The 26,188-nt window shown below is 39.9% G+C and overlaps 2 protein-coding genes and 1 non-coding gene across 3 annotated transcripts in view; 2 read left to right on the top strand and 1 right to left on the bottom strand.

The window, feature by feature from the left end:
* The window catches only part of eftud2 (elongation factor Tu GTP binding domain containing 2), a 70,433-nt gene extending 56,021 nt beyond the window's left edge, over positions 1 to 14,412 (top strand). Inside the window, exons 19-26 of the mRNA XM_022254130.2 lie at positions 2,634 to 2,720; positions 3,258 to 3,384; positions 5,716 to 5,803; positions 7,030 to 7,148; positions 7,861 to 7,955; positions 8,573 to 8,726; positions 11,677 to 11,784; positions 13,274 to 14,412. Coding sequence (XP_022109822.2) covers positions 2,634 to 2,720; positions 3,258 to 3,384; positions 5,716 to 5,803; positions 7,030 to 7,148; positions 7,861 to 7,955; positions 8,573 to 8,726; positions 11,677 to 11,784; positions 13,274 to 13,369 — 874 coding nt within the window. The 3' untranslated portion in view covers positions 13,370 to 14,412. The remainder of the gene's footprint in view (positions 1 to 2,633; positions 2,721 to 3,257; positions 3,385 to 5,715; positions 5,804 to 7,029; positions 7,149 to 7,860; positions 7,956 to 8,572; positions 8,727 to 11,676; positions 11,785 to 13,273) is intronic.
* A 1,390-nt stretch (positions 14,413 to 15,802) lies between these two features.
* On the bottom strand, positions 15,803 to 15,876 carry Trnat-agu (transfer RNA threonine (anticodon AGU)). Its single transcript has one exon. It is a non-coding gene; the product is annotated as a tRNA-Thr (tRNA).
* Positions 15,877 to 16,268: 392 nt separating this feature from the next.
* Positions 16,269 to 26,188, top strand: part of catip (ciliogenesis associated TTC17 interacting protein) — a 35,979-nt gene continuing 26,059 nt past the window's right edge. Inside the window, exons 1-2 of the mRNA XM_022254131.2 lie at positions 16,269 to 16,627; positions 22,318 to 22,394. Coding sequence (XP_022109823.2) covers positions 16,599 to 16,627; positions 22,318 to 22,394 — 106 coding nt within the window. The 5' untranslated portion in view covers positions 16,269 to 16,598. The remainder of the gene's footprint in view (positions 16,628 to 22,317; positions 22,395 to 26,188) is intronic.

Below are 26,188 nucleotides of genomic sequence, written 5' to 3'. Positions count from 1 at the left end.
ACTGTCCAGCTTACCCAGTCTCTACTGGCCGGTAGCTTCATTGCACTGTCCAGCTTACTCAGTCTCTACTGGCCGGTAGCTTCATTGCACTGTCCAGCTTACCCAGTCTCTACTGGCCGGTAGCTTCATTGCACTGTCCAGCTTACCCAGTCTCTACTGGCCGGTAGCTTCATTGCACTGTCCAGCTTACCCAGTCTCTACTGGCCGGTAGCTTCATTGCACTGTCCAGCTTACCCAGTCTCTACTGGCCGGTAGCTTCATTGCACTATCGAGCTTACCCAGTCTCTACTGGCCGGTAGCTTCATTGCACTATCGAGCTTACCCAGTCTCTACTGGCCGGTAGCTTCATTGCACTGTCAAGCTTACCCAGTCTCTACTGGCCGGTAGCTTCATTGCACTGTCGAGCTTACCCAGTCTCTACTGGCCGGTAGCTTCATTGCACTGTCGAGCTTACCCAGTCTCTACTGGCCGGTAGCTTCATTGCACTGTCCAGCTTACCCAGTCTCTACTGGCCGGTAGCTTCATTGCACTGACAAGCTTACCCAGTCTCTACTGGCCGGTAGCTTCATTGCACTGTCCAGCTTACCCAGTCTCTACTGGCCGGTAGCTTCATTGCACTGTCGAGCTTACCCAGTCTCTGCTGGCCGGTAGCTTCATTGCACTGTCGAGCTTACCCAGTCTCTGCTGGCCGGTAGCTTCATTGCACTGTCCAGCTTACCCAGTCTCTACTGGCCGGTAGCTTCATTGCACTGTCAAGCTTACCCAGTCTCTACTGGCCGGTAGCTTCATTGCACTGTCAAGCTTACCCAGTCTCTACTGGCCGGTAGCTTCATTGCACTGTCAAGCTTACCCAGTCTCTGCTGGCCGGTAGCTTCATTGCACTGTCAAGCTTACCCAGTCTCTACTGGCCGGTAGCTTCATTGCACTGTCAAGCTTACCCAGTCTCTGCTGGCCGGTAGCTTCATTGTACTGTCAAGCTTACCCAGTCTCTACTGGCCGGTAGCTTCATTGCACTGTCGAGCTTACCCAGTCTCTACTTGCCGGTAGCTTCATTGCACTGTCCAGCTTACCCAGTCTCTACTGGCCGGTAGCTTCAATGCACTGTCAAGCTTACCCAGTCTCTGCTGGCCGGTAGCTTCATTGTACTGTCAAGCTTACCCAGTCTCTGCTGGCCGGTAGCTTCAATGCACTGTCCAGCTTACCCAGTCTCTGCTGGCCGGTAGCTTCATTGCACTGTCCAGCTTACCCAGTCTCTGCTGGCCGGTAGCTTCATTGCACTGTCCAGCTTACCCAGTCTCTACTGGCCGGTAGCTTCATTGCACTGTCCAGCTTACCCAGTCTCTACTGGCCGGTAGCTTCATTGCACTGTCCAGCTTACCCAGTCTCTACTGGCCGGTAGCTTCATTGCACTGTCCAGCTTACCCAGTCTCTACTGGCCGGTAGCTTCAATGCACTGTCCAGCTTACCCAGTCTCTACTGGCCGGTAGCTTCATTGCACTGTCGAGCTTACCCAGTCTCTACTGGCCGGTAGCTTCATTGCACTGTCCAGCTTACCCAGTCTCTACTGGCCGGTAGCTTCATTGCACTGTCCAGCTTACCCAGTCTCTACTGGCCGGTAGCTTCATTGCACTGTCCAGCTTACCCAGTCTCTACTGGCCGATAGCTTCATTGCACTGTCAAGCTTACCCAGTCTCTACTGGCCGGTAGCTTCAATGCACTGTCCAGCTTACCCAGTCTCTACTGGCCGGTAGCTTCATTGCACTGTCCAGCTTACCCAGTCTCTACTGGCCGGTAGCTTCATTGCACTGTCCAGCTTACCCAGTCTCTACTGGCCGGTAGCTTCATTGCACTGTCCAGCTTACCCAGTCTCTACTGGCCGGTAGCTTCATTGCACTGTCCAGCTTACCCAGTCTCTACTGGCCGGTAGCTTCATTGCACTATCAAGCTTACCCAGTCTCTACTGGCCGGTAGCTTAAATGCACTGTCAAGCTTACCCAGTCTCTACTTGTATATGTATTCAATGCTTGAGCTTTTCCTGTTGTATTTGTACATGCTCGTAATGCCTTGCAAGTTCATGGAAATAGACTGTATGTTGTACATGGTTGGCTGGCCATGCACAATGGGATGTTGTAGGAAATACCACTCCCTGCTAAGCCTTTGAATGTTGCAAAAGACAGAGTTGAGGTGAGAAATATCCCACAAATATTGTACAAATTACGCTCATGGGCCACTATTAGTGATGTTAGGCTTGTCTTTCAATGTTTGTTCAAATATCTTGGCCTTTTAAACATTTTGCTTTTTAAATTTTTTTTGTTTTCCATTTAGGCCAAAATTGTTGACTAGAAGTGGTTAAAGAGTCTCCAACTCTCCGTTCTTCCTTTCATACCTGACTCGCTTGTATCAATTCATTATAATAAGTCTGTCACAGTTTCATGATTTAACTCAAGAGCTTGCTTCAAAACAGAATATTTAAGGTAATAGTGAGGACATGTAGAATTATCATGGTGAATGCTAGATCAGAAGGATTTAAATGTTTTTGTCAGATGATTCAATCCATGGAGTCTGAAGTAGGTCAGTTGTTCATCTTGCTTGTCAGTGAAATGTTCACTATTCTTCAAGGAATTTCCTTCCAGGAATAAGCTGACCATGATTGCTGAGCCTCTGGAAAAAGGTCTGGCTGAAGACATTGAGAATGAAGTTGTACAGATCAACTGGAACAGGTGAAAACAAATCTGGCAGATTGGTTGTGAAGAAATAAATGGAAACAATAATGGGTTGAAAAGGCAAAAAAATCAGTGCAGTTTTCTCCTTATTCCACCATTTCAACTTATTAATTCAATATTATCCTGTAAATATTAAACATAATTTGATTCTTTGCAAATTGATATACAGGTAATTAAAAAACGTTAATGTTCCAAATTTTGCGTAATTAAGCATAAGACTGCAATATGATTGTCAATTAATAAACCAGTTATCAAAATGTAGAGATTTACTAAGGTTTGTTATAGTCAGAAATGCAAGTACTGACGTTTAAGCTTGTGTTTATAGTATGACTGCGTAATGATTTATGATTGCATTTTGACAGTTTAGATTTTCAATGATGGTACATTGCAGTGTGGGTTTCTTGCAGTTTGTTGCTGGGTGTGTTGCATTGTAAACATAATGATAAATTGCTATACTTTGTTTCCAGTGCTAACTAAGCTCACAGCTTCTGTTGAAAAATCATCTGACTTCATTGATATTTTCTCTCTTTCTAGGAAGAGATTAGGAGAGTTCTTCCAGACCAAGTATGACTGGGATTTACTGGCTGCTCGTTCTATCTGGGCCTTTGGACCTGATGCTACAGGTCCTAACATCTTAGTAGATGACACCCTACCATCTGAGGTAAGCTGGCTGTTAATCGGTACATTTCGTTACGACATATGGCATCCTGGATGCTTTCCATTACACAAACACAGTGAAATGCCACTATAATTAACATGATGGGGTCCACACAAAATGTTTAGTAGAGTAGTTGTTTGATTTTGTAAATTCCATTCACAGATGCATACATGGACATCTGTACCATTCAAATGTGTGGCAGCCTGCCCCACAAAATGTTTTGGTATGAGGATTTGAAGTCAGCACTTGCCAAAGATTAAAATAAGTGTATTTTGTTGAATGTATGTTCATCTCCTTTAATGTTTCACCTTTTGGGTAGTCCTCACTAGAAGTAGAATAACAAAATAAAAAGAGTTCTCTTAAAAATTGCATGCGACATATATTCTGGTCACACTGGCTCTTTTTAGTAAAAAGGCACTTTAATAAATGAGTCGTGCTGGGAACCATTCTAAAACAATAACACTGGAGGTTCATACAGGTACAAGTCAGCGTATGTATTTTTTTTTTTTTTGGTGAGTTTTTGAGGTCAGACATCACGACTTTGCAGCAATTATCATGCAAAGTTTTCCACACAGTTGCAAGTGTTACACACATGTATTTGGCAGCCCATCCACATGACTGCCTGTGGACGTGACTGCCTTTTGACGTGACTGCCTGCTGACATACGCACATACATGCAATGTAGGCAACCCATGAATGACACAGACCATGCCATGTGTTGGCTGCTGTTCCATTGCGAGTGCAGTTATCCACAACCTTGAGTTATTACTTGTTCTAAGTATGTTTCTTTTATTTAGAGCAAATTTGTAAAGTTTGGGAAAGTACACATAAAATTTGGGAGCCAAGGGGAATGTTTGGTATATCCATATTGTCAATATAGTTGTGTTGATTAATCCTCCTACATGTATGTGGAAGTCACTCTTTGGGTCACTTGGTAAACACCTCAAAGAAGCACAGCTGTGTTGTGTTGTGCACAGGCACCAACTGTCCCTCACAGGAATATCAGATTGCACTTTTGTGCTGCCCAACAACTGTGCCTCACTGTTTCAAGTGCATAATTGTGCAGTAAACCAAATGCAGTGAAGAGGACTGCACAAAAGACCCTGGGTCATTTTGTGCTGGCAATCTACTGTGTACACACTGAACCTGTGCATGTTTGAGATCCATATAGAAAATACATGCCAGTGACTGTGGGCATTTGTGCACATTTGTGCTGTAAAACCAAAGGAGGGTTTAAGTGGCATTCCACAGTATATATTTTTCATTGTTACTTTATGCCAGCAGTAAAAACAACAACCTAACTATAGTTTTGTGCAGTCTGTAATAATGAATCACATCATAAAACTATGGAGCTGCTAATAGTTACAAGGTAAAATAACCATGGACAGTTTTTCCAATTGTACAGTAGTTGTCCTGACGGTTGTGTCTGGTGTCTCTGTTCAAGATAACAATCTTGTGGGAAAGCCAGTTATGCAGTCAATGTATGTTTCTCAAGCTTAAGTACTAAGCGAAAGTGCCATGTGGTCAAGTAGTAGCACAGGAAGTACTTTGTAAGATTACAGACAATCTGACTTTTTGTGCTGCTAATTGATCACATTGTACACTAGCTTGGGATACATACAGTAATTATAATCCCACCGAAGATGAAGATGAAATAATCCCATGCTGATGAGCCTTGTCTATTAGATGTTGTAGCTTTCCATAAAGTAATGAAACTTGTGTTCAATCACGTGATAAATAATTATCAGAGATGCAGTTAATGAAATGGAGTTGTGCACAATTTCACATAAAAGCTGAACTGACCAGAAGAGTGTAAATAGTGATGCTTTCTGCTGTTCCTGAGGTGTGATGCCATCATGCACCACCCTCACTGTGAGTCCCCTACTGTTGTGGTACATGTACATACATGTAGCTACAACCTTGTTTATTTACTTTGAATGTGCTCTATAAATACAAATGCATCTTTCTTGTTCCATCAACAAGGAAAATCAGCTTTAGCCACTTTTATTACTTGTTTCATTTTCCCTTTTGGGGGGAAGGGGGAAATGTTTTAGACCTATATTCCAGTGTTTTTGCATATACTTGTATGCTTTCGTTTTCCAAATATAAGTCAACTTTTCAATGGCTGCATCTCTGTATTTATATTTATAACTAATCCTGTGTTACTTTGTTAGGTTTTTTCAGTATTTTGGTTGGCCCAGTTATTGCAAAAGATAATAGCCTATATCACCATTCAGTCATTTTGATGTTGCTCTATGGAAGATAAATAATAGCCCTGGAATAGCCCGCATAGCTTTGTAGAATTGTGTTTAGAAAATACTGTTTGCATTTTAGGTGGATAAGGCATTGCTGAACTCCGTAAAGGACAGCATTGTACAAGGATTCCAATGGGGAACAAGGGAAGGACCACTATGCGATGAACGTAAGTATATGAAAATGGTCAAAATACCCAAGTATTGATTCCATTCTCCCCTTAAAAGCTAGATGCTTCTTGATTTAAACTATGTTAAAAGCACAATAATGCGTTAAAACATGTCTGTATTAGATTTCAACTAAAAATGTTCAATTGCTGTCATATAGCAGAACTTAAATGAACTTAAAGCATTCACATTTATATAAGAAGCCTAGAAGTTATCAGCTATGTATAAATTGACTTAATTTCTCAAGTTTCCTGTTTGGTGTACACATCTCAGGGTAATTACATGTATATTTTAGAAGGGAATTTTTTTTAATGGGGATGTTTCATCATGAGCACTGGCAGTCACTGGCTTATGAGACAGGCCGCTCTGGCTTTAGCACTGTTGTGCACACCTTGTATATCTAAGGATCCTCACTATATGAACACACATCTAGGTCCAAAATCTGTCGGTTAGAAGGCACCAATGAATCTGCAACCTGCCAGTGAAGGAAAACCTGTAGGGTCCAATCTACAGGTCACATGGAAGAAAAGATGACACGCACTTCTTCCTGGATCTTTATCCTGGTTTGTTGAAATAGGTCACATGTGGTTCACTTATATGGGCTAGTACATGAATTTGTCGACAGCGTGACTTGACACAAGTCTAGACATTGTGTGCGCATCAATTCCAGTTTGTTTCCGACTGGTTTAATATTATGACCTCTGGCTCATTTTAAAACGTTGTTGAATTGAAACAGTTAAAACCTTGGAAGATTTCTTTTCCTATTTGTAAGCAACCACTCAAAATTAGACGGCGTCTATGAAAATTGAAATTAACCTTCAATTTTTGAATTGGTATTGAGTGATAAGTTGAATTAAAACAGTTAGACCCTGAAAAAATATTTTTCTAGTTTGAACTGTGTTATAAAACACTTATGGACTGGCCAGATTTGGTCACTGGTGCACACCACTGTCCCCTCAGGCCTGTGAGTGACCAGAAAAGGGTCCTATTTCCCTCGACCAAAAGAAGACCTTCTTCTGGTCACTCGTCGTCTTTCAGGGACATAGACATGCACTAATGAGCTCATTGCCAGTCAGTGTGTGTGTAGCAATGCTGCTGGTCTCAGCAGTAGCTGTAGGTTTGTGTACATGAGAGAAAATTGAGCAGGTCCAGGAACTGCTTAGTAAGCTACGTAGGGGTAAAAGTACAATATGAATACTGACATAATAATTACTTGATCTTTTTATAGCCATTCGGAATGTCAAGTTCAAGATTCTCGACGCAGTCATAGCTGGGGAACCGATTCATAGAGGAGGAGGTCAAATTATCCCCACTGCCAGACGTGTAGCTTACTCCGCCTTCCTTATGGTAAATGATGTTTCAGTTGTAAATGCTGACTTTCCAAGGATACTGCACACGTTTTCAGTAGTTCCCACTATATGTAAATGTGTATGCTGTTCTCTGTGTTGGTTTAGTTGATTTGTTTGTGTGCTTGAGTGAATCCCACTGGTAGCCACCTAGCCTTGATGCAGTGGCAAGGGGATCATATGTGGGAGGATATCTTGATATAGTACATATAACATTTTCTCAGCTTGTAACTTAACTTCCAAATCAATTCAAAATAATTCAAAATAAAATGTTATTGAAATTTTTGTTTTCACATTGTGCCAAATATTGTTCAATTGAAATCATTTTACTGCTCCAAGGGACACCTTTATTACAGCTCAATTGCTTGCTTTTAAATGAACTGAGTTACTGGTTAAATACCTCCATTACTTTGATAAAAAATTCTATCACGACCAACAAGTGGACTTCACTTGTATTTGCATAACTAGTATTATTGACTAATATGTGCACTGCACCAAATTGATTACCAGCAGCATACCAAAACGGAGCTTCAGATCTGGTGTTTATGAGACCAGAATTTAAAGATGGGTCAATATTTACATTTATGTTTTCGGTTGTCTTGTTTACCACCATTGTTCACCATTTTTTTAAAATTTAAGGCCACTGATCTGTTCAGTTATGTTGTTAGTTCATGAATATTAAAATACATTGATTATTCACATTCTTTGAACAGGCCACACCCCGCTTGATGGAACCATACTACTTTGTGGAGGTGCAAGCCCCAGCTGATTGCGTGTCAGCTGTATACACTGTGCTGGCAAGGAGAAGGTGTGCCTTATTGGATAGTAATCCCTTTTCATGCATTATGAACTCTTTTTCAGGAAATGTAGATGGTGCTTTGTTGCTTGTACTTGAAACCATTTAAAAAGCCTCTCTGCTGCCGGCACTCCTTCACTTGTCCAAATGACCTTGAGTGCATACAGCCATTCCTCAATTGAATGGTTCAGCACATCAGAGTACTTCCAGAGTGATGCTAAGTGGCGTGTTGATATTATCTGCTGAGACCTTAACTGCGTATTGAACATAAAGAAAAAACTGTCATGTCTCTTTTTCTGCAGTGTGGCACAAATGTGAAACATTACATTCTGCTAAAAGCGATCGTGTGCATGTGAAACACTTTTTAATGCTGAGATAAAAAATTACAAAGTAAAGTCTGGTTGGCCTGAGTGGATGTGATACCTTATTGTAATTACTTATTTGCATGACAAATTATATTTCAAGTGTTTGCGTTTCTTTCTGCTCGGTTTATTTTTGAATGAAAAAAATATCCTTCAATTTACAAAGTGTGCTATAATTTGTAAGAGCTGCTCTTGAACGAGATGGTCATTATTTGGTTTTTATAAAAGAAATCATGCCGTGTCTTTTTCACACTTCACTTTTCACAGAGGTCATGTTACTCAAGATGCACCTGTACCTGGCTCACCTTTGTATACCATCAAGGCCTTCATTCCAGCAATTGACTCCTTTGGCTTTGAGACTGACTTGAGAACACACACTCAGGGGCAGGCATTCTGTCTGTCTGTCTTTCACCACTGGCAGGTATGAAATGTAGCAAAAAGGACAGTGTCGTTTCCAATACAGGAAGTTTATAAGGCAACAGTAGCAATAGGTCTGTGTACTGATAACAGCATGCTTTATTTACATATGTACTTCCTATGGAGCCAGTGGGGGCCAAGGCTCCCTGAGCACAATAGGAAAGCAGACACATAACAAAAATGTGGCGTCATCGGTACAGATGCGTATTGCTGTTGTTGCCCTTGCAATTGTCCAAGTGTCCTTTCAATTATCACTTTATACAGCAAATTACCGGCCATAATAGTTACAGCTATGATGTACCCCTGGCAGTATGTGTCATGATTGGAGGAACTTTGGATGTGCAAAAATTCCATCACAGATTTCTTTTCATTATTTCATGCTATTCCTAAAATAATCAAGTATGTAAAATCTGAATGGCATAGAAATTTCAACCCGTGCATTGTTTACATGTGTTTTGATTGGTACAGTATATAAACTCCCTGGTACAGTGTGTGTGTTGTGCCTGCACAGCCTGCACTCTGCTACCTCCACTGCTGTGCCGTAGTTGACCCTCGGTGCTGCTAGCAAGATAATCAATATGAAAAGCAGCTGCTCAAAAAGAACCATCTGGTCATTTTTGGTTATCAAAGTTGCCTAAAAAGGAGAGAGGCTGACATTGATATAAATTATGTATGTATGCCCACCCTCCAAGCTGACTGGACTTCAAATTAACCTACTGCCAGTGGCACCACTGAAGTCATGGATGCATGTTCTTTCAGTTTTGATACTGGACCCAGTCAGAGTCGAAACCAGAGCGAGTCTGTTGATGGAAAAAAGCATGTAAGATGAAATTAGTTCAACTTTACTCGCCTTTTTGGCTGACAAAGCTCTCCAGAGTTTTCATGACAGAGAGTGAAATTACAGTCGGACATCAGACATTTTCCGAGCACTTATTGTGTTTTTCCGAACAAAATCAAAGATGCTCGGACAAATTGTCCGACCAACATATTAATAACAGCTCTTAAAATATCAATACAGTATACAGGATTATGGCGTCTGATTTATTATTAATTTTGTGTTAGAGTTATGTTAATTATGCCCAAGGTATTCATGAGGTCTGATAGCTCATCACCAGCCCATGCATGTCACCTAGCCCCACGCCTATTATACTTTACTTGCCCCATAATTCTTTGAGCAGTCACAGTGGTGAAAACATGTGCAAAACTCTATGCATTAAATAAAGCTGCTCTGGTTCCTGTCGCGCCGTACCCGTGCAAAAAAGAGTGCGTGATGGAACTGTAGCAACCATACTGTACATGTACTGAATGTCCGGGAAAAAAACACTCTTCATCGGCCGTACATGTCGTAAATGCAAAAAGGCTGCAGGCTGGAAAGACATCCATGTTATGTTGCAAGAGGTTTTCTGCAAGTTAATTCACAAAACTTGGTCTCTTATTTATGTATGTATATTCTGTGTTCACGAGTGTAATTTGAGGTTGCTTTGCTCATGGCACAAGGTTTAGCGCCAGCTGGTCTGATGCATCACGCACGTTTACCACGCGATACACGGACATTGTTGGCCAGTTTGCCATCGTGATGTGAATTATTCATAAGTTTCTTGTGAATTGCCATATATAGAAATTTTTGCATAGACATTACGACAGTTGTTCCTCACTTTCTGAGATCCTTTTGGCTGCTGTCGCCCCACTGATGCCATTCAATCAGCACAAAATTGCCCTCAAACCCTAAAAAAGTTCCGACCTACTGACCCATTTTTGAGAGGCTTGCATGCTCAGCACAACTACATCATGTATTTTTTGGGCCTAATAAAAGACTGCATGTATGCAGTAGGCCTTAGTTAAATAATAATTGTGGATTCTGAGAAATCTTTGGCAAGTGTTGATCCAATTAGAGCAAGCAAATTTATGACATGGCCTGCCCAATCGCGCAAACTAAAAAACAATATCATTGCGGCCTGCGCCCGAACATGAATTGCTCAGTGCGGCTGCGTGTGGGGTTTCCAGTGCGGCTGCATGTGCGGTTTTCGTAGGAACAGGAAAAAAAAAGTGAATTTTGACCCCTTACACTGCACGTTACAACTCTACCTTTTATATAATATGGCAGATTAAAAGCTGGTAATAGCAAAACAAAATTGATTGTGTTGTGACATTTTGTCCGAGCACTTTTTTGTTCTAATTTCGCACTCTGCATGAGGTAAAAAAAAGGCCTTCAATATCTCACCTGCCGAGGTTTCTAAAGGAGACTTTTCTTTTTCTTCAACATTTCACTCCTGAAATGAAGCGAAGTGATTTGGTTCCTTTCCTGCAAGCCTCTAAAGTCAAAATATGTTTGACCATTGTGTTGAACAACAAACATTACCTCCTTTCACTTGTGTTACAGCAGCCAGACCTTCAGTTACATGTACCTTGGATATATTTTGTCTGTGTAGTTATTGTTTCTAAGGGGTAAAGCTGAAGGAGATTAAAGTGACCTCAGCACATAACCTCAGCACAGAAAGGATGTCCCAGCTCAGGAGAGCAGAAAGGATGTCCCAGCTCAGGAGAGCAGAAAGGATGTCACAGCTAAAAAGAACAGGAAAGAAATGACACCTAAGTTGCTATACATGAGAGACATAGCCTGGACAATGACTTGGACAGGCAGTCATGGGCAAGTCAGGAAGAAGTGAAATATAACCTCAGTGTAAAACATAGTAACCTGAGACCTTCAGCAGTTTGGTTTACATTTAATACTCTTGTGGTCAAGATCATGGAAATGTATTGACCACAACGAATAAGAGTCTTGAAAGATGCATGTAGGTGCTTTGGTTGCCCTTTAGTCTTAGTATCAAGTGTTGAAAATTAGTTTCTTGCAGAATTTAAGAATGTGTTGAGCTTAAAATTGTAAGTACAGTCATAGAGCACTGTTGTTGGATGCAAAGTTGTATACATGTACGATTTACAATATTTCATTTTAGATTGTTCCTGGTGATCCTTTGGATAAGAGTATCGTGATACGCCCCCTTGAGCCACAACCTGCAATGCACCTTGCTCGAGAGTTCATGATTAAGACCAGAAGAAGGAAGGTATTTACGTTGTTAAATTCTGATTTTTTCCTACCCTTCAGCCCTGTGCATTCTCCACACTGATGCAGTGCCTTAACCGCTTGCCTCCGGGGATTCCGGTTTCGGACATGTATTCTTTATATGCGTGGCTGGGGTCTCCGATATCGGACAAAGGGAACTTTGCCTTCTAACAAAAGACGGCACTCGTAACAAAAGACCAGGCTGCTGGAAACTTCCGCTCGCACAACAAATGGAGATATAAGACTGCAAACTCATGAACTCATGGATAAAGCTGATGCTTCTAAAATAAAGAAACAAGTTAAATGTGCTGTCAAATGATAAGAGCAATTTCCAGGACATGTCACATCTGACATATGATTCTGTAAGTTCAGAATACATTTTCTAATTTTCGAGACTGATGAATTAATGGAAATTACCTGCCAAACAAATGGTAATGGTTTTAAATCAACTCCAGTGATATTTCCATGTCAAATAACAAAGGTCAGATGTAACAGGGACACCAAAATGTCACACTTTTGGACCCCTAATTTCTGGAATCCTTACTTGTACGCTTTTCCATTGAGGATAAAATGTAGAGCGTGTCTAATATCGACAGACATTTTCGATGCATATTTTATCATGATCTGATGCTGAAGTACCTTCCATTCAAAGATACTACCGACCGATGCATTAAATTCTCATTCAGTCACTGTTGTACACATTTGGTATCATTTCTTGACTTGGTGGGCACAGGACCCATAGAGCTGCAGTGGTATTGTGATTTATTGTTGTGCACATCTGGTTATTGATGTGGTGTGGAAAAGATGACTTTGTCCTCTAATAAAAGGGAAGGCTAGATCACTTTAGGATCTAAAAAGTCAAAAGGCCAAGGTCATTGTAAAGAAATATACAGGGTGTCCTGGTTTATCCAAAGTGTTACAACTGAGTTCGGATGCCCCATTTTCAAGACAATGGTGTTCAGTCATGCATGACAGGAGGGATGCCGACAGGGTATCATTAGAAAGAATACTGCTTCTACATTTCGGAGATCCTTATACATTATAATCATATCTCATTGTTTAAGCATATTAACCCCTTTCCTCAGGGCTTGCTTTTTTTTCTGGGACACCCTGTAGAAACATGTTCACAGCAGTTTTTGTTTTCAACATTGTACAGTTATATTTTCCCTGAAATGTTGGTATTGGTTTGGCAGTTCAAAAGACCAAAGTAATGTCACTTCTGTGAAAGACACAATTTCCACATGACTATTTTTTTATTTCTGAAATTTCATTGTGGTCTTTGTTCTGGGACTCAAGTGTTCATTAAATTGTTCCAGTGATCATCATGATGTGTTCAGGCCTTGAAAGATGGTTTTATTGGAGCTCTTACAAATACTTATGCAGTAGTGACTGAAGGACTGTATATGTTGTTATTTAGTATGGTTACCAAGAATTCCATAGGAACCTTTAAAGAGTGAGTGTATTTACTTTTTGCTTGCATATATCTGTAGGGCCTCAGTGAGGATGTCAGTATCAACAAGTTCTTTGATGATCCTATGTTGTTGGAGTTGGCCCGACAGGATGTGTTGCTGAACTACCCTATGTAAATGGACCAGTGACAGGAAGACAGCACTCAGCAAGAGGGATAGTTGATTTTTCCAACTTGTAGACAATAATCATGCTACATAGAGCTGAGACATAGTCATGCCATTTTGGAATAGATACCAATTCTGTTTTATTGTCAGAACTGTTTACTCTTGTTTGATCATGCAGACTATGGGCTGCATGGAGGAACTTTTGATTGTGTGGCCTTTTGATTTTGAATTATGTGGCCTACAAATGAGAACCAATGAAGGACATACTGCAGTGTGTGTACCGGATTTCTTGTGTGTCAGGAGTAAGTCTTTGCATTTGTCTTTTTGTAGCAATGATTTTGTCCTTACCATGGAGGTGACAGGTACCACCAATCTGCTTCAGATTTGTAATTTTACCCCTGCTATGTCCTTGTGGTTAATGTACAATTTGTACCCCACCAAATATGTTGTTTTTAGTACTGGAAGTATTTGTGATTTAACAAGTTTCACTTACCACACTCGCACATGTTGCAAGGTGTAGAGTTATGTTGCAGCTCAAAGTGTATCTCCTGTTTCCATTCTCTGCTGCTCAGGCAAACACTAAATGAAATATGTCAGAGGGCACTGTGCTCATACAAACACTGGCATGGTAATAGCAATATGTATTATTATACCAGAGCTACAGTTGAGTGTATTGTCTGCACGTCTCTGGGTACCTCCAATGGAGTGAAGACCAACAGCTACTGTAGCTCAGACAACAGACTCAGATGTAGCCTAAGACTTAGTTTTGTGAATGCTTTATTCAGATGCCTTTTTAATGGTAAAATATTCAAATTGTATGTGCACTGACATGGCAGAACTACAACCACAAATACATAAAAAGGCACTTTTAGCTACCTTTCACATAATGAAAGTTGTTTAAATAAGTAGATACTTCTAAGTTTGGTCATTATGTATTCAAATCCTGGCTTTTCTGAAGTATCTGTGTTTTTTAATTGGATAGTTGTGACCAAATATTTAGCTTGTGGGGGAGAATTTTGAAGAATTGTGAAAAATAAAGTCATTTCCGTACAAAAGGTTTTCAGCTTCCTAATTGAGTGCTTTTTGTCAATAATGTTTTATGTCATCTCAAATTGGATTCCAAGTAGAAATGCAGAAGATACTGGGTGAGAAAAGCACCACTGTGAAAGTATGACCTTATAATTGAATAGGTGTTGTGACATCATTTTAAGTGTTGTCTTGTGTGCAGTTTTGTTGCCTGATAAACAGATTTTCTCCAGCAACTGTTGCCTTAAAATAGCCTTTCCTCAAAATGATTGAGACAATTTCAGCCAAATTTTGCATCATAAGTCAAAGTCATATAGCAGTTATTAATGTGGTTTTAACTGAAAAGTTTTGAAATGCTGCTGACATGCATCTCTTCCAGCTGAAGAGGTATCCCATGCTGAGCAATCTATCAATATTCACAGTTTTAGGAGAGTTTATTGGATTGCCTTGGACCTACAGAAATTCTTTACACTGGAGGCGGCCAGCCACAGTTCACCAGCCACTGGTAGGCAAAATACACCAGTGATACAGAGGAGGGGGATCTATACTATATTTAGGGTCCAAGCTTTCTAATCTGAATACATATACCTGTCCGTCAGGACATCTTGAATTCTCCAATGTGCACATCCCCTTCCACGGATCTTGACACATTGGTTACTCAGTACGGGCAGACTCTCAGAGATTTGCTTAATAAGCACGCACCCCTGCAAAAAGTCACATTAGAGCCCGTCCTCATGCACCCTGGTTTAGCAATGACATTCATTCAGCCAAGCATGAGCTGCGTCTTCATGAGCGACGTTGGAAATCTCCAAAGTTGGCGGTTCATAGGCAGATTTTCAAAGAAACAAAATCTATCACAAAGAGCCACTTGAAAAACTGTGACTCAAAATGTCTGTTTCAAATTACCAATACAATGAGTACACCGTCATCATTGCAAATTCTCCCCTCTGCCGCAACGTTTGAACTGTTACCTGTTAACTTTGCAAACTTTTTCTCAGACAAAATTAAAGTTCTGAGAAATAAACTTGACAACTCAGATACAGATTGTGCTCCCTATGGACATCGTTCCTTCATGCATGCATCACAATCGCTTTGGAACTCTCTTCCACACCTTATCAGAATTGTCTATAAAGAAAATGAATTTAACACAGTCCTTCAAACTTGTCGGTTCCATTAATTGTCTTGTGAAGTGCCGCGAGACTTTGGTGTGATGCGCTATATAAAAACTGTTATTATTATGATGTACTTACATGTATTTTGTACTTCTTTTGCACAAACACTGTACATGTACTATGTTCTGCAGTATGAAAAATTGAAAAGAATAATAATGGCAAATTCCAAGGGAAAGGTTTAATTTTGCTTTGAAAGGGGAAAAACAATAGCATCAAGTTGCAATCAGAAAAATGTACATCTTGTACAAGGCACCACCCGGATTCGAACCGGGGATCTCCTGTTTACTAGACAGGCGCTTTAACCGACTAAGCCATGGCGCCTCCTTATTGAGAAGAGAGGAAAGTAGGCTTATATATCTTAATTTCAAATGCTCCACTAGCACTTTGGTGGAGAAATTATTATGTAACAGAATTTGACTGCAACATGTCTTTTCAATTAATTTATGTTTTGCTTTCATGCAGCAGACAAAATTGTTTCACTTGGTTTGTATTTTCCATGTAATCTGCTGCTAAGTGTGTTAGATCATTCCATTTAAATTGAGGGGGGAGATTTACCAAACATTTTTTTCATTTTTTTTCTTTTTAGGAGGGTTGTAAGAAGCGACTTTCAGATTTCTTCACAGAGAGTAAGCCGCTGTTTACATATTTTGCAAGGAAAAAGAAAGGAAATATATATACGTCAAATCACATCAGATGAATTCTTCAACCGATTAACCCTATATTTAAGTGATTGACTTATTTACATAATTCCATAGTGACCTACGCACCATCGTACCTACGTACCATCGCCCATGTTGCCGTGCACTGGGCGCATGTAATAAATCCGGTACGGGGTACCGGTGTGCGGTGTTGACGGGCTGAGATGAGACGTCTGACGGCGTGTCGGCGCGGTACATATGGTTTCATATACATGATTAGGGCCACTAGAAAAGGATGAGTAATGCTAGGTACGGGGTAAACGCTTAGTGATTACAATTTCGCCTGTAAACATATTCGAATTATACAGAAATTCGCCTATTACTGACGTTTGAATCCCATCGAAAATGGAGGAAAAAATAACAGATGGTTTAAGGTGAGTGGAATTGACGGCTTTTTATGACCAACTTTCTGACCACCACGCAGGCATCACCTGGGCATGTATTTACGTCAGTTAATGGAGTGGCTCTCTTCGTACACAGTGCATTATGGTTTGCATTCATGACCGTAAGCCAGTGGAGTCCTCCCGAGGGTCCCTTAATGGACAGTTGTGCAAGAAACATTCCAGAAGTCTTCCAAAATACCATAGTTAATGTATGAAAAATACAGGGTCCTAAATTGCAGGCAAATATCGTTGGAGGTCTGGAGGTCCTGATGTCAAGGAGCCCTACACTAACGTTACAGTAGGGAGTCTGGTACATGTAGGGCAAGACCTACTCTTCAATTTTTTTTTTTTTGACCCCCACAAATTTAGTGGAAAGAGAATTTTAAAAGAAATTGAATGGTATGAAATTTAGCTCAATAGTTGTTTGTACATAGTGAAGTTATGAATATGAATTTTTATTATTAAAATTAGGTGTATAGCCCTAATCAGTTCCTATATTATTGTGGTAGGCCTGACTCTATTGTTGCAGTATCAGAAATTTTGTGTTGCCAGTGAGTTCCTAAACTGCAATATTTGCCCAGGTAATTAACAGTTTATGACCTGAGGATACATTTTATTGAAACAGAAAAATTCTGCATGTTTCCGTATGTTGGACAATTTTTAATAAAAGATGTAATTTTTCCGAAATTTGTACATTCTCCTTGACCGTGTCCGTCATTACCTACCATCTATGTCTTTGACAGATTCATGTATTTCTAACACCACCCTGCCCTTGGATGTCTGTTGCTGGGTTCCTACTGTACATGTATGTCAATTTCGAATGGCCAAAGGTGTCTAAAGGCACATTTTAACTGCGAAAATGCCCAGTTTTTGATTTTGAATAAAATAGTTCAGGTCTAATGAGAAGGTTATAACTCTCGGAGAGTGAGAACTCAGAAAGAAGATATTTTAACAGTTTTTCAGACAACGATGAAAGAATGAGTCCACCAAAAAATGAAATTTTCGATACTCATATATTCATTATTCCTTCGGTAAAACACCAATTCAAGTAATAAGATGAATGTCGAAATTGTTGCTGCATCATAAGATTCGGGTAAACAAGTTCTGATGAAAAAAAGAAGTCTTTCCTTTTTGGATTATAAAGTGTAAGGTGACAGCGCAACTGTTCCCATCTCGTTCTCCCTGCGTTTGGCATCTTTAAGGAGGAGACTGAAGAAATGGAGTCAATTAACAGGTAAATTGAACGGTATCACAAAATGAGGCTATTTTGTTTCCTTGGGAAACAAAATCATTCTTTTTATCTTCTTAAACAAAGTGCTTTAAAGGCCACATTACAGTCAACTCTTGGTAATACAAGCTTGGGTAAGACGAGACTGTGGTTTAGACGAGCATATTTGCCAGTCCCAAGTAAATTGTATACATTCCTATGGGGAAAAATGTGCAATAGGAGCTCGGATGTAACAAGCATTTTTTGCGCACTGGCTGGGTGCAAATTTATTGTAATCTGTCTATTTAGTGCAAGATTTTTTGAAGGCAACTTGTCAATTCAGCCAGTTCATTCAATTTTGAAAGGTGCTTAGGTAATTCATGCATGTACAGTAGACATGGTAGAACAGCACTGCAGTGTTCCCACACTGAATCAAGCCATTTGTGTCCTGCAAGAGAGACGAACAGTGGGCATTTCCTTTGCCTGTACCCAACATAGAAATTCTGTGTGGCGGCTCGCATACCACCTGAACACAAGCGAGTGCTCCCAAAAGTGCTACGGTATTTCAGTATTTAGGATAGTGGTGAACAAAAGAAATCTTTCGTTGGATTTCCCCGCCCCTAAAAATTCCCCAAGACCAAAGCCCCCCCCCCCCGTGTCACTCTGAATCGACATGACTGTTGGAAATTCTGCTTCCTCCGTTCTTACATTTTATAATTATTCTTTATTACAAGTCGTTACTCATTAAACTGTATCTTACTTTCGTAAACAAACTTTTTAAAATCAAATTCATGTAAAAAAACGATACTATGTGCCTTTTAACCGAAATTTAAGTATACTTGTACACATGTACGGTTTACCTACGGTCGATTGGCGATACATATATAAAGCAAGACGGCAGCTTTCATGTAAGACGAGCTCCGGATAATACAAGCTAATTTAGTAAGTCCCAAGGCCTTCGTATTAACGAGAGTCGACTGTAAAAGGTACATGTATTTCTTGATATTGTTACAATAGAGACCCCCCCTCTGCTTGCATACGGTGCGCACACAGATTTTCTAAGCTGTCATAGAGGAAAATAAATTGAACCACAAACGAAAGTTTATGAATCAGTTAAAAAGTAAGAGTTAAACAACAGCAAGGATAGGAGAATTCAGGAAGGTGAGCAAGCAATTATTATTTCGATTGGCAAATGTGATATACATGTAGTAACCCATCCTACATGTAATTGGTCCATCACTTTTTATGTTATTTTCATCAATTTATTTGAACCGCATGGAGTCTTGTTCCTCATCGGTTCCACTTCCAGACATACCAGAGTTGGACAAAGATCTGTAGTTAAATCACAGAAGAAGTGTAAAGTATTGTAAACAATATCTTTTACGATGGAGAACTTTATCAATAATGAACACAGAATACACGTACATGTATACAGTAACAGGTCATTTGAGTTGGGCTTGAAATGTTTAGGGATGTGTGAAACATCACTGAAGCATAGTTTTGATGTGATATTTTGTCATCAATAAATAGCTATAAAAATAGGGGACCAAGTCTGTCAGGTGTCATAAGTTACTTTAAGTCTGTTAGTGTTTGACAGGGTCTTTAGATAACATTTGTTTGAAACAATACATGTGGTTTCTGCGCTTGTTATTTGCATCTTACTCCCCGTTCACCATGCATCAATCTGATGCACATGCATACACCATATGTACACAACTGCATGACTGTACCCCAATACAAAAGGGCTGTTCGGCACCAGTTTGACTTCGATTTTGGACAAAAAATTTCCTTTTCTTCCTGAAATTCCAAGCTTCCAAATGAACACTGTTTCATGTATGTTTCATCAACTCCTATGCATGTTTTGGGGATTTTCAACAGAAAAATGCATATTTTTGGTTACCTTTTTGTAGTCTTCACAAACCAAAACAAGGCTTGACGGTGCTTTAGTCAAATGCCTTGAGTTATACATCAAATAAAAGAGTATTTTAAGCTCTACAGGTATTTTTGCATCCTTACCTTCTGCATTATGCTGCGCGATGTAAACAACTTTAAGTGACGTAAAATATCTTCAAACTTGCTGAAAATCTTGTCCCCGCTGACCAAAAATGTGGAAAGTTTATGCTTTAGCGGTAAGTTGCACTCATAAATATCAAAAGTTTATGTATTTAGGCCTAGTTTACAAGATACAAAAAATTCTTCATTGTGGGGGCAATTAACATTCATTATAGTGTCTTTCAGAGTTTCAGCTTATAATGTTTCAAAGTTGCTGTTTGTGTATGACTGAAGCCATGTGACTCGATTGACAACTGAGCATGTGGGAAAAGCACAGATGCTTAGAAAAGACATGTTCCTCACATCATTTTCTCTTTGCCTAGCAAATTGTTTTGCCCTCACATTTGAAGGGATGAGTTGAAACGTTGCAAATGCTCATAAAAATTATCAATTCCATAAAAATTATCAATTCCTGCATGCATATTAAACATCTAAATTAATACTTATATACATGTATTTCTAAGAAAGGTAATTTAATGTACTGTAGGGTTTTTTCTTTCATTTCATTCTTTCAACAAATATTACCGTAAAAGGCGTACAAAATAGAAAAAATACACTAATATGGATCAATATTTTGACAAAAATAGATTTCATTAGATATTACAAGCAACATGTGACATCCAACAGGAAAACACATGTTACTCTCTCATCTTGCAGAAGCACAAGTCCAGTGCTGCGTTCAAGGGCAAGTGCCCGTAGGAACTATTCACCATCAGTGCAAAGAAGCCTCGTGCAATTTCTCCATCTCAACCTGGCCCAAGTCATGCTCCTGCAGCAGAACACAACATCGCTTCAGAGTACCACCACCACCAATGATGATGACGGCAACTCAAGATACCGGTATTGATGACAGTGACAAGTGCTGTGTTTTCCGCTGATTTCCACCCATTGAACTTGCAAACTCCATCAATTTAACATCTTGGGGCCAGTGTACATGTACAGTATGTTCAAAAACTGCTTGCACTGGACACACATCAAGTACTGTTGCAGTATCAACCCTCTCTTAGCAAGGGATACATTTTATTGTCACACCTTGTCACAGTCTCCCATGCTTCCGACCCACAGAGGAGTAAATTTTATTACTGTAGTTTCCTTCTTTTGTCAGGAGATTTATGAGCCATTTTTTCAGTTTGCCGAATGCAGAGTTCAAGCATGTTTATTATTTTGCCAAGTAAATCATTGTCAATGATATAATCTCCATAGTAAGTTCTAAAGCATGTTGTTTGTTTCAGTTTTAGAAATAAACGAAAGTGTGTTCAATTTAAAACATTTGCCAATTTACATGTATTACAGTTGAAAAAACACAAAACAAAGGGAAACTTTAGAGTTGAAAGCAAAGAAACACCTGCAATAGTTTTTTCTTTATTTCTGATTTTGACATTTCAAATCATTAATACAATATTTTTCAGGTAAAAAAGCAGAGGTTGATTTTGGAAAAGATGACTTCCGGTGATAAAGGATAAGATGAAGATAAGATGATAAAGCACAAGATAAGCAGCACGGTTACAAATATTTATGTCGTGCATGGCCTCACTTGGGCACCATACCCCTGTACAACCCTTAAAAATGGGTCATGGTCAGTGATGGTTGGCGCATTCATAAGAGCACTGAAAATCACTCCGTTTGGCTAAAGCTGTGGTGGTCATCAAGTTTTGATCATTGTTTTCAAATTGACTTACAGAAGGTAATAAGGATATTAGTCGACATCTTGCATTTGTTTGTATTTGGGTCATTTCATGAGGTTGGGGCACAATTTGTGATGGTGTCAATTGTTACATGGGTTCCGTAAAAATGAACAGCTACTGTATTTCCCTGCATATGAATTCCAAATTGACATTGTTACAACTTGCAAGGCTGAACACAAAGGTGCGTGTTATTTTTACAGAGTAAATTACCTTCTCTACAGGTTATGACAGGTGGTACAAGTCACCCATGTAACAAGGACACCATCATAAATTGTGCCCAACCTCATGGAATGACCCATTTTTTGTATTAAAAGAAAAAGTCTTGTTATTCCCTCGAAAACCGGTCTCTAGTGGATACACATTGAATGCAAACCCAAACCAATTCCAACCCCCAAACCAAGCCACAACCAACCCAAACCCAACCCAACCCAAAAAAGGTTAAGAATGAGGTTAGTGAAACACAAAGGTTCTCTTTCAAAGGTTTTATTAAAATGCATTGGATAGACCATGTTTTTAACAACATTCGCAAAATCAGTACCTTGTACTGCTTACAGTGTACATGTACATGTACATGTACATGTAGGTGTTGCAGATTTACATGTTCGCTTCATGCACATTTACCTTGTACATACCGGTTACTTGTAGCACTGGTACAGTACTTGCACTGGAAAGTGACTACATGTGTGGTAGTTGCTGTTTAAAGTAAATAACAGAGTACAATGTGTCTTTTTTCACAGTGGAGATGCCATTATCCCAAATGCTGTATCTCCTGTACCAACCACACAGGATGCACTGGCCTACCTCAATTCAATCAGTGAGTATTTTATCATGTTCATTGAATGCAGAGAGGACTGCTTTCTTTATTACACAGGGTTAGATTTTTGGATTTCTGGTTGTGTAATAACAAGTTAGAAAGGGTAATTCATATTTTAAACCCCCAAAGCCTGATGAGTTTTTCATTCTCGTGATGTGTACATGTATTTTGTATGTACATGTAAGGAGGGGCAGAGAACACAGGAGTTTGTCTTCAGTGCGTTAGAAAGGGCAGCCACATAGTCAATCCCCAACATTCCCAAATCCTCCAATTTCAATATGATTTTACATGTACATACACCAAGGGGGATAGCGGTAGTCATTAATGAAATTACCCCTTTTGAAAAGTTTGGATACAAACTACTGACAGTACATGTATGTAGGTGCTTCCCCCTGTTTGTTACATGTAACCACCAAGTAACCATTATGCCTTGATATATGAGGAAACTGTTGTCCAAAAGTGTTTATTGGTTTAAAGGAGGTTTACACCATTGGTTTTATGCCATGATTTTACAAGATTGGCTGATTAAGAGATGTAAAATTAACCACAGTTGTCACTCCACTGACTTATTTAACGTTTAGTTTCATACTTTGAGAAAAGTTTAGAAAAACAAAGGCAGCCTTTTCAACAGCCAAAGTGAAAGAAGGGCTCCTAGGATGGGGGCTACATTTTGATCTGCTTCACATTCGTCACCAGTATCGTTGTCAAAAATGTGTAAAATCAGAGGTTTGTTATGTTTGTCTGCCATTTTGCATTGCTTTGTATCGACGTGACACTCACCTGCGCATTCATAACAGCATGCTCGAGAACAACGTTCCTGTGTTACTCGAGTGTTGTCAAGAACAGGGATTTGAAAATGCTCCATGTGTATTCGCAAACCCTCTACCTTATCGTATTCCACCATGCAAACCTTCAAGAGCTACTTGAAATAATATCCAGTCATAATATCCGGCATGTCACGCAGATGCCCCATCCTTTGATTTCATCCTGGCTAAAACACTGTCAGCACTATGGGGTGGTTTAGCTTTTTCAGTTCCAGTTTTACACCCTGTGAAGTTTTCTCTAATTTCCTTTTGTCTTAACTCTAACCCCCTAGGTTTCTGCACTAGAAAGCATACTGAACCTCACAAATCTAACAGATACATGTACATGTACACACAAGCCTACTTGTCTATGTACTGTACATCTACTTGCAAGTCTCTGAACTAAACCTGATAAACTCCAACAGAATGAACCTATTGGAGTTTGAGTGATATGGTATGGATGGGTCCATGCAGTATACATGTAGGATGACTTATATTGAACAGTACCAAACCTGACAAAATCAAGCATAGTCCAATAACTGGTACAGCAAGCCAGACACTGCACACAATGGAACCCTGTTTGTCCCACCTCAAATAGATTCTAACACCATCTCCCTGGCCCTTTCATCCCAAATCTCACAAACTTCAATAGCAAGTTCAACAGGTCTAGTACCAAACCTGCCAAAACCTCACAAAACCTGCTGTTGGAGCATGGGAGGTTTAGGGTAGTAAGGGTTAAGAAAAGGTGATAATGACAATATTCTCTACCACTTTTACCAATTACATGTATATGTACTTCAATTATTTTAACTGCCCTTAATCAATATTAAGAAGACCATGCTGCATGGAAACATGTGGGCAGACATTGTTGCATGTACACAAAACCTTATTTTGTGGAAAATGTTTCTACCCATTTTCGTGATACAAGTCTTTGTCTAATAAATTATACACCTCACTGATGCACTACTTGTACATGTATGTTCACTGCCTGACAGGCAACTGATACTATCTTAACTCCATGATCCACAGATTTTCAACTAGAATTTGGGAAAGTGGGCATGTGCAGCAAGGTATGAGACGGAGAGAACCCCCCCTGCTTTGTGTTGGTCATTGTCTTGCTGGAATCTGGGGAATTCCTTTCAGACATCTTGGGGGGATGTGTTAAGTAACAAAAGTCTGGAATGTGTATAGGGATTGGACATGTTGGGGGGTACCCCTCGGTCTCATTTCTTGCTGGGTATAAAAGTGGGAGTGCAAAATAAAAAAGTCAGACAGTGGGAGAGCCGCTGATACACAAATCAACCAAGATTTGCCACAGCATGCATCAGAGATCAATCCTCAGCGGTACATGTAGTTTCACGACTTGATATCAATTTTTTGATATCAAGGATAAACTTGATATCAATTTTTTGACTCAAGTTTAAATTAAAAACAAAAATAATTAACAGATACATTTCTAGAACATTAAAGGTTAAACTTGAATGCAACGGCAAAACATCACGAAAACAGCGAACCAATGTATCACAAGAGGGTGCCAGTGCACTACGGTTAGACAAGAGAGGGTGCTATTCAACATGGCAACAAAACGTTCGGCAGTTAAATTTGCTATACCGAATGACCGCTGTACCGAACATTTAACGTGGACCCTGTCTTGTTTGTTATAGCGGTGTTCCACTGTATATGCAATCACACGTATGAAGCCAAACCACGGTTCACAACTATGCACAATGCATGACATCTAGATGCTAAACCAACCGTAAAAACTGTACTTGTGAAATTAGGCTCCTATAACATTCAGGCTTTATTTTCCTTGTAAAAAAACCTCCCTGCCCACAATTTTGACCCGGGATTCGAACCCACACCCCATGTGTCACAAACCATTATGCTGTAACCGCTTGACTACCGCAATTCACAGGTTGATGGTGTTTTTACTGTTGATATACCAATGAACGGCTGCAACGAAAGTCTAATACACATTGGGCATGCGCAATACAAACACAACCTGGTGTGGCTTCATACGTATGGTTGCATATGTTTCTTTTGAATGTAGCTTTATAACTATAACATACACGTAAGCTTGAAGTTGAATTAGCTAAGTCATGTTGGTTCTTATGGCTGCCTCCATGCCTATAGCTATAGATGCTATAGCGTGGGCCGCGGTCACCAATCCATTGTTTGAAAACTGGACACGAGGGGGTGAAATTTCAGCCCTGCACTAATAATGGTTTTCTTGTTCTCATTAGGAAGATATTAGCCCACTGTTCAACAAAATAACTGAAGAATGTGCTAAAACCTCTGCACAGTCCACCATTTTGTTCCAGTTGCACCTCGCTCAACCGTCTAAAAAAAAAATGCATTAAAAGAAACTACAGAGAGGAAGACCAAGCTTTGTGACAAGTTACTTGTAGCTTACTTCAATACTTTTCAAGGCTACACTATTTGTATACCCAGCAAGAAATGAGACCGAGGGGTACCCCCCAACATGTCCAATCCCTATACACATTCCAGACTATTGTTACTTAACACATCCCTCCAAGATGTCTGAAAGGAATTCCCCAGATTCCTGCGAGACAATGACCAGCACAAAGCAGAGGGGGTTCTCTCCGTCTCATACCTTGCTGCATATGACTATTTGAAAGGTTCGGGCAACTACCGTGCTGCCAGCTGTGCCATCACAGTTGTGTACAATCCAGAGTTATAGTCTGGCTCCTAACCCATCTACTCTTGCTATTGATTTGTCAGTTGCATGGGGGGAACCATATTGTGTTTGTTGCTCGTACATGTATGTGATGTCTCCACAGAGCTGTGAAAACTTGTGCGTGTGTACGTTCCATTTCGGTACATTTTGCCGATATTCTGGGAACTTTTTGTCGGTGTTTAAATGAATTTTTTTTACATCTCTGAATGAAACTTTTCTTAAACTTAACATTAAGCCTTCCTCTGGAAAACAGAAGCACATTGATTGCATATTGGGGGATTTTTAGCATGTTG

This window comes from Acanthaster planci, linkage group LG17 (assembly GCF_054643075.1).
Source record: "Acanthaster planci isolate LZ-2023a linkage group LG17, COTS_SCS, whole genome shotgun sequence".
Lineage (NCBI taxonomy): Eukaryota > Metazoa > Echinodermata > Asteroidea > Valvatida > Acanthasteridae > Acanthaster > Acanthaster planci.
This window is presented reverse-complemented; position numbering and strand designations above follow the sequence as displayed.